Consider the following 14,856-nt stretch of genomic DNA (forward strand, 5'->3'; position numbering starts at 1 on the left):
TACGTGTTAAACACTAGAAATCCTCTATGTGATGTTCTAAGAAAACATTGATATGTTTTATATGAGGATAGGGAGGTGATACCATTAAATTGTCTTTAAATGGATAAATGCTAGATAGTAAAAGGGCACAATATAAAGAGGGTTAGTTTGACCTTGATGAGAACCAATCCATGGCCTATGCAAAAGATGCGACAAAGAAGACATCATACCAAAAAAAGATATATGGTGGCTAGCTATGTTTAAGATATCAAAAGAAACATGTGACTTTTTTTATTGGTTGTTTCAAACACCACTCTATGTGGACATGATTTGATGTTGAGGGAGCAAGATTATTGAAAGTATATTGGCACTTGTTGAGAGGAGAAGATCTCAAAACCATCAAGTCATGCATGTCTGCTTACAAGCCCAACGCGACTATTAGTTACTCATATCCTTATTGTATGAAAGGGTATAATTTTTTGGAGGGCAACAAAGAAGTGACATGGGAGAATGGTGATGAGCTTGCATGCAATTGTGAGGGAAGGTATAAGTTGTCAAAGAATGGTGATGAACTTGCATGCAATTGTGAGGTATAAGTTGTCAAAGGGTAACAAAGATGTAACTTGCAAGAATGGTGATGCACATGCATGCAATTGTGAGGCATTGAGACCAAATCAAATCATGAAGGCTATAGATTAGAAGGCTATATTTCCCTTCTCATTTGAAATTTTTCATTTTAATATCTTTTTGAATTAATAATTTAATTAAAGTAATTAATTCTTTAATTACTTTATACCTTTTTACATGTTTCTTAAATTGCACATAAACTATGCATATCAACAAATGTGGTCCCCAAACAAGTCCAAAATTGTAATTGCAAAGTTGGGGGAGCTTCCCAATTCTTTAGGTGTGCATGGAGGACATGTAAAAAATCAAGAAGAATGAAAAAAGAGCTAGGATTAAGTCTTAACTATGATGTTGTTCAAAACAATTTCCATGAAAGTCAATTGCCAAATGTTGCGTTGCTACAATCCATTTTGCTCTTGTTCTAGAAAAATCCAACAAGAAAAAGCTCCTTTTAAAATTTCAAAGATAACTTTCTCCTCCTTTAGAGATATATACAATCACCTACTCTTCCATCCATAGTGAGATTGAATGCTTTGACTTTTGTCACACGGGCAAAAAATTTCTAAATGTTATCTAGGATCAGTGTCACCACCATGAAACATGTTCATCAATTTAGCCACGTGAGTTGGCTTGATTTGATGACTTCGTGTTTCTCTCCAACCTTCTCTTACCACCTCCCTTTCTATTTATTCTTTCGGTCTTAACATATATATATTGTATTTGGGGTTGCAATTGGAGGGGTTGGTAGGGTTGGTATGTATCCACCAGCTAGCATTATGCCATAGGTACAAAATGAAATGTTATGGAGCAACACTAGCTCCTCTGGTAACAACTATATGCCTTTCTATTGCAGTCATCATTGCTTATTTGGAACAATCATTATAAGCCTAAACCCCATTGTTGTGGATAGAACATGGTCACAAAATACAAAAGTATGTGCTCTCATAGTTCTACAATTACTCCTATTGTGACCGTGCATCTCACTTTTGATGTTTCTACACCTCTTCCCACATTCTGTTTTGAAGAATTCTTAAGAAGTAGAGTTGATGTTTCACCCATTTCATAAAGCATTCTACTTCTTAAGAAGTAGAGTTGAGGTTTCATCCATTTCATAAAGCATTCTACTTCTTAAGAAGTAGAGTTGATGCTTCACCCATTTCATAAGGCATTCTTGCACTAGTATCACCAAAAGTTTCCAATGAGTTTGATGCAACTAAAGTTTCAGTTATGAATTATATTTCCGCTCTTTCTCCATTGACTTGGCTCTTACAACTTAAGGATATATAGGTTTACTAAATTATCTCATAGATTTATTAATTTTGTCTATAGTTTGCTCTAGGTTTGTGGTGTTTGACTAGGTTCCATTACTAAGATGTATTACAGCTCTTTCCTCCAGCTCTTATTGCTTTTGATGATGTATAGACATCTTTTGTTTTGCACAATTTTAAAGCTAAACGTTACTATTCTCTCATAGGCCCTTGGCCTTTGATCTAAGCCAATTTTAAGGTCTCTTGAAATTGCATCCTCCCTTAATTCTTCATCTTCTAGTTATATCTTCAATAATAAGGTTCAACCCAAAGTAATTCAAGGCTATCCCTATGAAGCTGTTAGATATTTTGGCTATTCCTTCCATTATTGCATACCCAAAATGTAAATCACTTTCATGCCTTTGATCCTTTAAGTCCTCACTAGATGCAGTATCATCAAAATGAACCTCATATCGGATTACTCTTTCTAATCTTAAGTGCAAAATTCTTATCTGTATAACTCAAGGGTTGGCCTTTTGTAACTGCAAAAATGATATCATAAAGATCACTTAACACATCCATACAAGGCTAAAAAGAAGCCCAATCCTTCCCGCTTGACTATGCTAGTTTACACATTCTTAGGTAATCCAAAATTGGTACAAAACTACTCCCAAATGCTAGATAATGGCCATGTGTCACCTAATTAATTGTTGTGTCACCTAATTAATTGTTGCAAGTAGCTTATTATTTTATGGACGAGTGGGCTGACTCGTGCTTCACACGTATGTAATTCCCATCGTGATATTTTTCAAATTTCTTAAGGAATAGGAGCCTACCTCTCCTCAAACCTCCAAATTGCCTCTTGAACCTCCAAATTCTTACCACGTGGCAACTTTGTGAAACTCTTCCTTTATATAATGTAGAGATGGATAGGCACTCTCACCTATTTTTATTAGTGACACGATGCAACCCAGTAGCATGAGACTTTGAGGTGGAAAGCATTGGGAGAGCATTGGTGCTACCCAAATTTAATGGCACTTGCTTTTCAAATCAATTTGGTTGAAAATGTCAATCCATCTGGCATTAGAAACTCATCCTTGATGGTCAACTTGTTAGGAGCTTGGTAATCCGTCACTATAATCCTTGATGGTCAACTAGGTAGGAGCTCAGTAACCCCCATTATTGTAACAAAGTCTTGTAGAGTAACAAAGCCTTGTAGAGAGCCTTATATTCTTGTGCAACACATGCTTTATACTCCACAATAAAACTAGGTAGCATAAAGAAAAATTAAGATAAATGTTGAGCATTCTACGAATGCAAATCTTTCAAATCACTACTAGGTTAGAGTAGATAATACACATAACATCTCGTGAACAAAAGTCTTATACTCAAAGATTGGCTTATACACCTTATTTAGCAAGTTCACAAGTAATAGTCACGATAAATGTAAAGTGCATTATGAGCCTCAACAATGGATAAAGAACATAGAGCCCTCATGAGCAATGTTACTTAAAAACTTATTTATCTCAAAGTGTGAAGGACATTGAATGTAAATGGATTTATAGAGTGAAGCTTAATGCAAATGGTTCAATCAATGAAAACAAGAAGTCTAGGTTATGTACCAAAGGCATAAAAAACATATGGTGAGCTATAATAAAACATTTTAACCTATTACATAGATGACCATTGTTAGAATTGCAATTATATTAATATCTATTAATGGATCATCACTTTATCAAATGGAATGTGAAAATACCTCCTTGAATGGAGAACTGCAAGAAGTGTGCATTTCATTCATTTGCTTATGCATTATATTTTCCACAATTTGGTTTTTTGTAAATGAAAGCAAGAAGGTAAGCTATTGAATTACATATCAGATGTATGGTCATGAAAACATTAAATGTGCCAGGACATGTTTTTTTTTCCCTTCTTGCGAAGGCAGGGCAAAAAAAACATGTCCCTTAAAATTTGTAAAAGAGAGAGACTTACACCTGGAAGGCTAAAAAGATACCACTTTATTTTAAATGATAGAGCATAGAAATCTAAAATATAATTGGGTCTTTTGATTCCTCTTATGGAAAATAACGACAGAATACATGCATGCTGGTGCCAGCGCACAAGTAGTGATCTCGGGAAAAAAAAAAAGGAAGAGCAGGGGGAGGGGAGTACAAAGGAGTCTTCAAAAAATTGAAAAAAATGGGGAAGCTAGAAGATAGCAAGGGGAGATGGTTAGAGGATGGTTATTAGCTGGTGGCATCTTTAGGCAAAAAGCTAGATGGATTGGTCTGTGGAGTTTTTGGTTATAGCTATCTGGGAGGGCTCAATGTGATCAGGAGAGGATGCCATTGCTGCTTCTGTGGTGGTGGTGGTGGAAGAGATTTCTGCCTCTGTGGTGGTTGTGGTGGAGGCAGTGGTAGAAGCCATTGCTGTCTCTGTGGTGGTTGTGGTGGTAGGAATAATAGATGTCATTGCTGCCTCCGATGTGGTGGTGGTTGGAGTAATGGAAGCCATGGCAGCCTCTGTCGTGGTGATGGTAGGAGTGATAGAAAACATTGCTGCCTCTGTTGTGGTGGTGGTAGGAGCCATTGCTGCCTCTATTGTGGTGGTCGTAGGAGCAATAGTGTATGCAGCTGCTGGCGAATCATGGGCGCTTTGTTCTTGAGGGGAAGAAGTGGAGCGAGTCGTAGTAGTACTGTGGGCTTCCTCATCGACTGTGTTTTGATCACTGAAGTGCCTGACATCTTGGATCATTTTGAGCACTTCCGCCATGGTGGGCCGCTGCGCAGGGGTGGGGGAGACACACGCCAATGCAATCTGAAGCATCTGAACCATCTCTTCCTCAATGTTGTCGAACTTCATGAGCTCGTGATCAAACACCTCCGAGGTCCATTCCTCCCGGACAACAGACTGCACCCACCTGGGCAGGTCCATGCCCTGCTCCGCCGAGGTCTGCGATGGCGCCTTACCGGTCAGCAGCTCCAACAGCACAACCCCGAAGCTGTAAACATCCGACTTTTGCGTTATCTTGCGGGTCTCGGCCACCTCGGGCGCCCTGTACCCGGCCGCCATGCGGGCGGCGACGGCTGTTGCGTTGTTAGCCGCCGCCCAGAAGAGAGGAGCAAGGCCGTAGTCTGAAATGCAAGCTTCGTACTGTCGATGGAGTAGCACGTTGGAGGGTTTGATGTCCCCATGCACACACTTGCTGCTGGTGCCGTGCAGGTAAACCAACCCTTTTGCCGCCGCCACAGCTATCTTGAGCCTCGTTTCCCAGTCTAAGGCTGGCTCCCCAGAGCTCTTCCGACCTGCATCATGCAAAGCTTTAAGAAGTTGTAAGCCAAGCTTGTATAAATAGCTTTAGAATATTACATCTGCCCACACATTATTGGCCTATAAACTTCATACATAGCCTAGGTTGGTACCATGCCTGTGCATAACCAACCTTAGCCGGAATCCTTAATTACCCACATCACATTTTAACATTGTGACTTTTTATTACAAGTTAACAAATCCATCTTCATACATCAACCTGCAGCAATGGAGATCAAGTGCAAAAGTTAAGTAGCAGTGTAGTACAACTTGGGATACGTTTTAGAGCAACAAGGCTCTCTTCGAGTGCATACAGGCTCTGAGGAGCAATACAGCCGCCCATCATGGCACATGCCTAAAAGGCTGAAGCCATTTGGCAGACAGACCAACACAAAGTGACACAGTCCGTACCCTTCTAGAGTAAGCCTAAATTTTGAAGGTTCGGTATCTTTCCAATGGGAAATTTGAGCTTCAAAAAAGAAAAGCACAATTTTGAGAAAAAAAAATATAGTACAATGCCTGTCCAACCTATTGAAAAAGAAATGTGGATTGAATATAGGGCCCACAAAGAATCTTTTTCTAAGGTGAAACAGTACACTCTTTCACCCCTCTGTGAAGTGAGCGGGAAGAATAGGGTATGTCAGGATTTCATCCCTTTGTGGAGTGATAAGAGGGTTGGGATTTCACCCCTTTGAGGATAAATAGGAGGGTTGGACTAGAATCCAGCGTTCAGGAAAAGGAGGGTTCTCTTAATCCTGGAGCCTGTTCAACTTTTGAAAACATCGCCTTATTTTGAGAAAGAAGGAAAAGTTTTTGAAAAATTCACCTCATTTTGAGGAAGAAAAAAAGCGTTTCCTCTAATTTCTCAAAAAAAAATTAATAATTGAATGAAATTATGAAAAAATGCTTGTCTAAAATTTCTCTCTCTTTAATGAGAAGCATTCGTAAAGGTTCACCCAAAAAAATCCTGAACACTGATCAAAGAAAGGAGGTGAATCTGTAAACACCTAAACCCCTGCCATCCGGTAGAAAACATGACAACACATAATTTTAAAAATGCAAACCAGAACAAGGGATTAAGAAAACAAACCAAGGTTTGATTGCAGTGGCATGGCAGAGATCACGGCTAAAACACCTTAAATGAACCAAATTAATCTGCTGGAATTGATGGAGGTAGTTAAAAGGGGCAATCTCACCATGAATAGCACCAGAGAGACTCCCAAAGGGCAGGTACTCGTGCACAAGGAGCTTCTCTTCTTTGGAGTAATAGTAGGCTCTCATGGGGACGAGATTGCAGTGCCTCGTCTTGCCTGCAGCATCCATCTGTTGCTCGAATTCTTTTCTGCCCACCGAGGCCTCCTTTAGCCTCTTCACCACCACGGTAGGCCCGTCCTCCAGCACTGCCTTGTAAGACGTCCCGAATGTGCCTTTCCCTAGCACCTCTGCAGACGCCCTCAGCAGATCCTCTAAATCAAAGCTCAGCTGCCCTCCATGGAAAAAAACCAGCTTGTTGTGCTCAGGCTCCTGCGCAGAGCTGTAGTCTTCCTTGCCATCATCCATGTCGCCCACAGCTTTTGCGAACCCCCTCTCTTTTGATGCTTTCTCTGCCGTCCCTGTGCTTCCGCATGTATTTGATCCATGCTTCCTATAATGCCATAGCAGACAGCAGGCGCTGATGAGGAACAGGAAAGCTGCATCTGCCACAATTATGAGTACAATGGCTAGGGTGCTGAGCTGCTTTCTTGATTTGTGCTCTGGAGTAGTATTGGGCTGTGTTGTGTGGGCCGGTGGAGATTTATGTGTGGAGGGTGAAGAAGGGACAATTGGTGGGGAGGGGCAAGGTGATGAGAGAGGAGGGCCACATAGATTCACATTCCCTGAGAATGAGGAGTTGGGGAAGCCCCTCAAGGCAGGGGGTATGCTCCCAGTAAGCCTGTTGTTAGCCACATTGAACGCAGCCACGGCGCCAAGCGATGAGGGAATGCTGCCTGTGAGAGAGTTATTCTGCAGCAGCAATATCTTGAGGTGGTGAAGGTTGGGGAGAGAGGGTGGTATGGTACCTATGAACCCATTGAAGGAGAGGTCAATGACGCTAAGGAGAGGGTTGGAGTTGGCATTGAAGGGGAGGATAGATCCAGAAAAATGATTGTTCTGCAGGAAGAGCTTTCTGAGCTGGGTGCAATTGGAGAGGTCAGAAGGGAGCGGGCCAGAGAGATGGTTTAATCGGAGGCTGAGGATCTGCAGGTGGGAGAGCAAGCCGAGGGTGCGCGCGGGGATGGCACCGTAGAGCCCTGTTCCAGGCAGCTTGAGAGCTAGCACACCGTCCTGTGCAGCAGCGCATTGCACCCCCACCCAGCTGCAGGGGCTTGTTTTGTTACTCCAATTCAGTAGCCTTGAAGCTCCTTGCAGCCCATTAAGGAAGCCAAGCAGGGCTTCCCCATCTGCATGAAGATCTGCTAGTCCATCATCACAGAAGAAGCCAAGGAGGAGGAGTAGCATACAAAATGAGGAGGAGCGATAAGGCCGCATGGAGATATGATGCCCACAGTGCAAGCGCTGATCATGAGCTTCCGTTCATCTATAAATAGCACTCTAGAGATAATCCAAAACACAAGAGAAACAGGAGAAGCGCTCTATGCGAAAAAGCTAGAGTACACAGTACCACAGGAGGGCTGAGAAGTTTATAAGGAGGAAGAGCTTAGAGGAGGAGAAGGGTGGTAAATCATGAGACGAAGAGAGGAAGGTGCATACTAAACAAAGATGTTAGTGTGTGTGTGTGTGTACTATGTAGAATGCAACTACGTCATCATGTACCAGCATGGAGTATTTCACCTTCATCATCAGAGCTGCACGCTCCACGTTTGATAGAATTAAAATCAGAGAGTTGAGCGCACTCTAGAGGAGGGCCGGCAACGGTAAATGGGGGATTCAATGCGGAGTGGAGGTTTGCCTCTTTCATTAATTGCAAAAAACCTCTCACTTAAATGGGTTTTAATTGAGGTTTAGTTTCTAAAGACGAGCAACTAATCCCAGTGCCAGCTCATAACGCACTCCTCTCCAGGTCCCTACACACGTGGGCCCCCTAGTAGAGCGCCGGGCACTGGTCCCCCAAAGTAAAATTTAGTTTCACATGAAGAAGGCCAAGCAAGGCCATGGTACCTTGTAGAAGTTTGAAGTCCTGGGCGCTGGGCAGGCCTGCAAATTTCAACCCTTGGCAGTGCGCAGTGCTTAAAATCTCCAAAGTATAAACGCTTTGTACCTTAATCTGCCCTTCATGATAATTGAAGAAATCCAGGTGGACAGGGTACTAAGGCACAACCTCCATATTGAAGCTCCTGTGAAAAAAAATGGAAGGACACAGTTGAGAAGTCATTATGACCGACATCTGTCAAATTAAAAAAAATACATATTCATCTCGTTTCTACCCTATGGTACCAACGACTTTTATCAGTCATTATGACCGACATCTGTCAAATAAAAAAAATACATATTCATCTAGTTCTACCCTATGGTACCAACGTTACTAAATTGAATTGAAATTAAAAAAACTCGAGTGAATTTTTTTTTACAGAGGTTTTTTTCTCTTTTTCTGGGGAATTAACTCTATAAGGATTCCTAGGCAAGCAGTCTCCTAAATTTCATGGTTTCAAGGCAGAGCGCGCCATGTGGCATCACATGGCCTCGTTGTTGGGCCTCTACTACTACGTGAACTCTGCATGTTGACTGTTAGCACGCTACGCTTCAAATCCCGACGCAGCAGCCGGATTCCACAAGACCTCGCCCTTGCTTGAGTGAGTCAACAACTCGCTCAAAGACTAAAGCCCCTCTTCACATGCCCGCTGCCCTCCTTTTATGAATAGCCTCCCTCGTTCTTTTCACTACACATGCTTTCATCCATGTGCTCTCGGACATAGTGCCACCCTTGAGCTGACGTGGTATCCTACTCACTATTTGTCTTACAATACCAGGAATATGCCTTGCTTTGCCAATCGCGCATTGGTGGTAAGGAAGGAGTTTGAGAGTCCCTAGATGATATAGATGATGGGTGCAAGATTAGTGGTGGGGTAAAGAAGGAGTTTGAGAGTCCCTAGGTGATGGGTTCAAATCTTGCGATGGCAAGGAAGGAGTTTGAGAGTCCCTAGGTGTGATGGGTTCACATCTCCCCCTCTACAAGCGATGGCATCTAGTGGTGTGAAGAGTGTACTTTCAAATTTCTAGCAAAGCCCAAGAGGAAAAAAAAGAAGTAGGAATATGCCTTGCTTTTACCCCCAAATGCACCTTCCCTTCTTGTAGGTTAAGGTTACACAACCATTTAAAGAAGAGAGGACTTGTCCTCAGCAATGGTTGCCCCAGCAGACAAGCAAAACGTTTAGGACAGTGGCATGTCGAAAATGCGATCGGTTGCATTTTAGTCCAAAGGTCGACCCGAATGTAACCAAAGGGCCATAAGGGAGCCTTCTTAACCAAAGTCAAAAAGCCCAAAGGTGCACAAAGTGTATGCATTTTTTTTGTTCGCACAGCAAGCATATGCATGTGGGTGCTCTCTCTCTCTCTCTCTCTCTCTCTCTCTCTCTCTCTCTCTCTCTCTCTCTCTCTCTCTCTCTCTCTCTCTCTCTCTCTCTCTCTCTCTCTCTCTCTCGCGATACCTCCTTGTCCACAAGGTCTATCTTGCATATTTTTTTGAACATATACAATAATCTCTTATGGCATACTCTTGGCATGGATTTTGAGCTCCCTTATATAAGCAAATGCACTAACATGCATATATATACACACACTACATAAAAACATCATTAGAAGCCCCTCTCATGTTCATACATTTTATCAAATGGCACCCCTAGTGTGTTTGTGTTTGTGTTTGTGTTTGTGTTTGTGTGTGTGTGTGGGTGCCTACCCATGCATGTGCATGCATTCTTGGTAAACCAAAAGCAACCCTTTGAATACAGGTTCAACTTCCAACATTTTTTAAATACTAGCCTTCAAAAATTATCTTAATTATGGACTTAAAAGTTTAAACACGTACTAGACCTCAAATGAAAACTTAGGTCACCCTTCACATTCTAATCTTCCTTTTACTAACAATTTGTACCAAATCTAAAACAAGGTCAAAAGAGGTAAGGGTGTTTATTACTAACTAATGCATGTGAACACTACGAAGTTCTAGTTATGTGGCCCATAATAGTTGCTTTTTGACGGGCCTCACGCCCATTTTTAAGCATTTTGAGAGTAAAATACTTGTAAATTTCTAAAATGCACGTAAAAAATTGCCCTCTTTTCGGTGTAGCATTTTCACATTGCCCCTTAAGGAATAGTGATAAGGCTTCCTTTTAGAGAAGTTCAAAAAGTAACTTGGATTAAGACAGATGCATCATTTACTTTTATTATGAAAGTAAACTTTGGGCCATATATCCTTTCCAAAAGTGTGAAATTATAGATTTGGCATGCTTGAAACAAAAATTTTATAAAACTAGTTGCACCTTTTTCCAAAGGTGGTCGATGAGGACAATGACTACAAGTTATGATAATGCTTTGTAAACAAGTAAAGGAAGATGAGTTGTGATGACTACAAATGATTAAAGTTTTATTTATTAACTAAAGAGATTTTTTGGCACATGATCATATGGGCCAATCACAAAGCTTGATAACATGAAATGGAAACTTGATCAATTTTTTGTTGACATCTACATGTCATAGGGAAAAAATTAGTCACTTGCTACTTTGTTACTTATTTTAATACTATTACTAAAATTTTTAAATGAATCTATGCTCCACATTATGAAAAAAAAACAAATTTTTCTAATGATATCTACTTTTAAAAATCCAAGATGCATTTAAAATTTCAAACATTTAAATAAAAATAATACCATTATATCTTTTATAGACTTTTGCAATATGAATAAACAAAAACACATGTCAAAGAAAAAGATGAAACAAAGACACATGTTCTTTTTGAAACTTAGATTTGCCTTCTCCCTATTACCAATTTTTAGCCAACTTTATCCAATACTTATCACCTTTACATATTTGAGCTTAGTCAAATAATACATAAAATGCCATATATGAATGCACCAACCAATTTACATCACTTGATAAGCCCAATTTTCATGATAGAATGTCTTAATATTTCTACCAAAAAAAAATTACAAATCTTGTCATCTTATTTTATAAGATAACAACTCTCATTTAATGCTTAACTAGAATAATAACTCATCCTTGTGCTCTTTATTAAGATTTCGAAGTCTCTTGGCTTAAGTTAAAGTATATCTAGTCTTGAAAGCACTTCATTTTATTAAGATTTAGAAGTCTTTTAGCTCTAGTTAAAGTATAACTAGTGTTGAAAGCATCTTAGATGCTCTTTATTAAGATTTAGAAGCCTTTTACCTCTAGTTAAAGTATAACTAGTGTTGAAAGCACTTCATTTTTTCATTCAATGCTTATGATGGTCTAATCAAGAAGGAGGAGCAATGTTTGCCTAAATCCACCGTACCATGCTTTCATCCAAGATTTAAGATTGAACTTTTGAATGATTTTCCTTCAACACCTTAGCAATTGACCATGAAATCACATAGTAAAGCCAAATCCTTTATTTCCTACCTTCTAAAGAAGAGAGCCTTTTGGTCACTAAATCTCACCCAAAATTAAAATTAGAAGCAAGAATCTAGTTCAAACAAGCCATTAAATGTATAAGCTAATCTAAGATACTCCATTACAAAGAAGTAATAAGCTTCATACCTTCCTGTATTCCAAAGGAGAGAGCCTTTTGCTTATCAAACCCAAAGTTAATATTTAGAAGTGAGAATCCAGTTTAAACAAGCCATCAAGTGTATAAGCTAATGTAAGGTTACTCCCCTACAAAGATTTTAAAGCATTACCTATGAGGAAAATTACGTTCACTACTATGAGGGAAAAAGACATTGCTAGATTGCAACTTGAAGTGTTTAGACCCACCATTTATGTTAATTTAGGGAATATTTTTATCACGTACTTAAAACTTATCTTAACAACTTATCTACCTCTTAACAACTTCCCCTCATAAAAAGATATCTTCTAAAAAAAAAGTGGTAGCTATTCAAACTCATTATTGATTTTTGCAACTAAGCAATTATAATGTGAATGCACATCAACAATGTCTAATGTTCATTAAGTAAGTTTGCACCAGAGTTAGCATCTTCAAATAAATACTTAATTGGCAATAATTGTCTTATGAAATTGTAAGTTAATGATTAGTTAAGGGACCACTTGTAAGTTAATGATTGTGTAAGGGCTACTTGTAAAGTGAAAAATCTTGACTCCAAAGATATGATCAACCAATACCACTAATAAAATTGGTATTCATGTCACTTAATTTCTTCTTTAGCTCCATCACTCTCTGTTGTCTTCTTGTAAATTTTTTACAATCAATTATAATAATTATTTAATAATTTGACATTGTGATTCAAGTGCTGGTAGTCATTTTATGATTAAGGTTTTGAAAAACTAATATACAAGTGGCACTCAGAAAAATTGTGAAGCCAAGAAGCATCATAGCAGTAACGTTTTATTAGCTATACATTTAAAATATTTTAAAAAGTTTTGCACAAATAAGATAAAGTATGCATGTCTCATAGATATGACTAAAGGAAATCATTGCTTATTCGTAAGTGCGTCACAAATATGTACCCTCTAATTATGATACAAAGCAAGATATTGTGAATTATGAAAGATAGTTCCAAAGATAATCCCATAATGTCTTGAATCCATCTTTATAAAAGTTATGTGCATAATTAGCTTCATAAAAGTTATGTGCATAATTAGCTTCATAAAATGGAAAGATATAAAACTTACTTTATCCATGAATCATTATTGCATACACTATAGTATTTATTATTGGAGTATAAGTTAGACCATTCTTGAAGGTAACATCACATTGCCTAAAGGTGACATGATTCATAATGATGTCTCCTCTTTTGGTTTTAAAAATGGTGTTAACAATTCACCACCACTAATTTCACTCATTTCTAGGAATTTCCACTTGACAAGAGAGAGTAGGCCCCAATAGATTCCATTTCAAAGTATCTTCACGTGTGTGTACGTGTGTGTGTGTGTGTGTGTGTGTGTGTGTGTGTGTGTGTGTGTGTGTGTGTGTGTGTGTGTGAGAGAGAGAGAGAGAGAGTATCTTCACATATGTGTGTGTTTTTCTTTACATATACACTGATACTTCCTTCCAAATAGTGAGAGGCTTAGTGAGGCTTGGGGTGCCTTTTGCTTCTTTGTTGTTCTCCTTGGTGGTGAGGGCACATTTCTAACTATCTTGTTCACATCTTCTTTGGTGTTCTTCTTGGTGGTCTCCTTTTGGTGGTGAGGGCACGTCTCTAATTATCTTATGCTAGTGGCCACCTAACCTTTATATGGAGAGGGACACATGCATGCAAGTCCTTTATCATTGCCCCTCCACAAAGAGGAAGAGTTGAAGTTATTGTACACACAAAGGGAGACGCAGTCTTTGTCACCCTTACACTGCACAAGATCCTAGTGGTTGAGGAATGAGGATAGGAGAGGTGCATTCAAGTTGTAGGGAGTTTTGAGTGTGTGTGTGTGTGGATGCGTGCGTGCGTGCGTGCATGTGTGTGTGTGTGTGTAAGAGAGAGAGAGATAGAGTGCACGCATGTATGTGTGTGTGTGTTTATTGATAATATTATCTTAAATCAAATCATTTTTTTGTGAAGTTTAATGAATTGAACGTTTTCCTTTATCTAGAGTCTTTTTCAAATTGACGATTTTCCTTTATGTGGTGTCATTTTCAAATTGAATATGTTTTCAATATGAGATGGAAGGTGGAAATTGTAAGAGGAGAGTACAAATATTAGCATCAAGGAGGAGCATCTGGGATCTCCAAAGGTAATTAAGTTTTTCTTTGCCAATTAGGTATTGAAATATGAAATCAATTGGCCAGTAGAAGTATTTGAAGCACATAAAATAATAGTAGATAAGTAAATTGAGTCTAAGGATGAGAAGGATAGAGTTGAGGAGATGGTTTATAAAAGCACGCCACACCAAAAAAAAGTGGGAACTAGCTACCAAAACAAAACCCAAATGTCACTAATTCCTAAAAAAAATGTACAAGGCTTAGGATATGTAAGTTGAAGGAGAGGACAAAAAAGATTTTACTAGAGTACTAAGAGTCTCATTAATGATTCCCACACTTGACCCCTTCACATTGTAAGAAATTGAAATAGCCATGCATGTAAAAGAAATAGTGAAGTGCTTCAATTGTCTTGGTTACACTCAATTTTATCAAATGTAATACCCCCCCCCTTTCTACATCAAATCAATGATTCTCATCACCATGTGTAGGACACTTGGGCTCTTGACCATCCCCTCCAGAGCATGGAAGAATTTCTATGCACATGAAGGAAGTAGTGAAGTGCTTCAATTGACTAGATTACATCAAATGCAATATTCCCCCTTTGTATATCAAATCAATGGTTCCTTAGCACCATGTAGGACACTTAGGCTCTCAACCATCCTCCAAAGATAAAATATGAAGGAATTTATGTTAAAATAGCAAGTGATGTGTGGTAAATGTTTGGACCAAGAGGGACCCTCAAACATTTGTAAGAGTTACATAAGTCATAGACTATGGTCAAAGGGTCAAAGGGAGCCCAAAGGATGAGGAAGGTTGGCCTCTATGGAGGCTAAAAGTAGGCACCTAGAAGAA

General features: G+C 39.3%; 1 protein-coding gene across 1 annotated transcript; it reads right to left on the reverse strand.

Annotated features, from left to right (window-relative positions):
• Positions 1–3,896: 3,896 nt before the first annotated feature.
• On the reverse strand, positions 3,897–8,123 carry LOC147624545 (putative inactive receptor kinase At2g26730). The gene is made up of 2 exons (XM_086819561.1): positions 6,356–8,123; positions 3,897–5,155 (listed from the first exon to the last, which is right to left on the reverse strand). The coding sequence occupies exons 1-2, from the start codon at positions 7,686–7,688 to the stop codon at positions 4,125–4,127; spliced, it is 2,364 nt and encodes a 787-aa protein (XP_086675687.1). The 5' UTR covers positions 7,689–8,123; the 3' UTR covers positions 3,897–4,124.
• Between the last annotated feature and the right edge of the window lie 6,733 nt (positions 8,124–14,856).

The sequence above is a fragment of the Cibotium barometz genome, chromosome 25 (assembly GCF_041138505.1).
Source record: "Cibotium barometz isolate CiBa-2024 chromosome 25, ASM4113850v1, whole genome shotgun sequence".
NCBI classification, from domain to species: Eukaryota; Viridiplantae; Streptophyta; class Polypodiopsida; order Cyatheales; family Cibotiaceae; genus Cibotium; species Cibotium barometz.

What these genes read in the sequence shown, in the direction of transcription:
- LOC147624545 (XM_086819561.1), bottom strand. Translation starts at nt 7,688, where the DNA reads ATGCGGCCTTATCGCTCCTCCTCATTTTGTATGCTACTCCTCCTCCTT. An exon ending in TCTCTCTGGTGCTATTCATG is followed by an intron (nt 5,156 to 6,355) that starts GTGAGATTGCCC and finishes TGCATGATGCAG; the next exon opens with GTCGGAAGAGCTCTGGGGAG.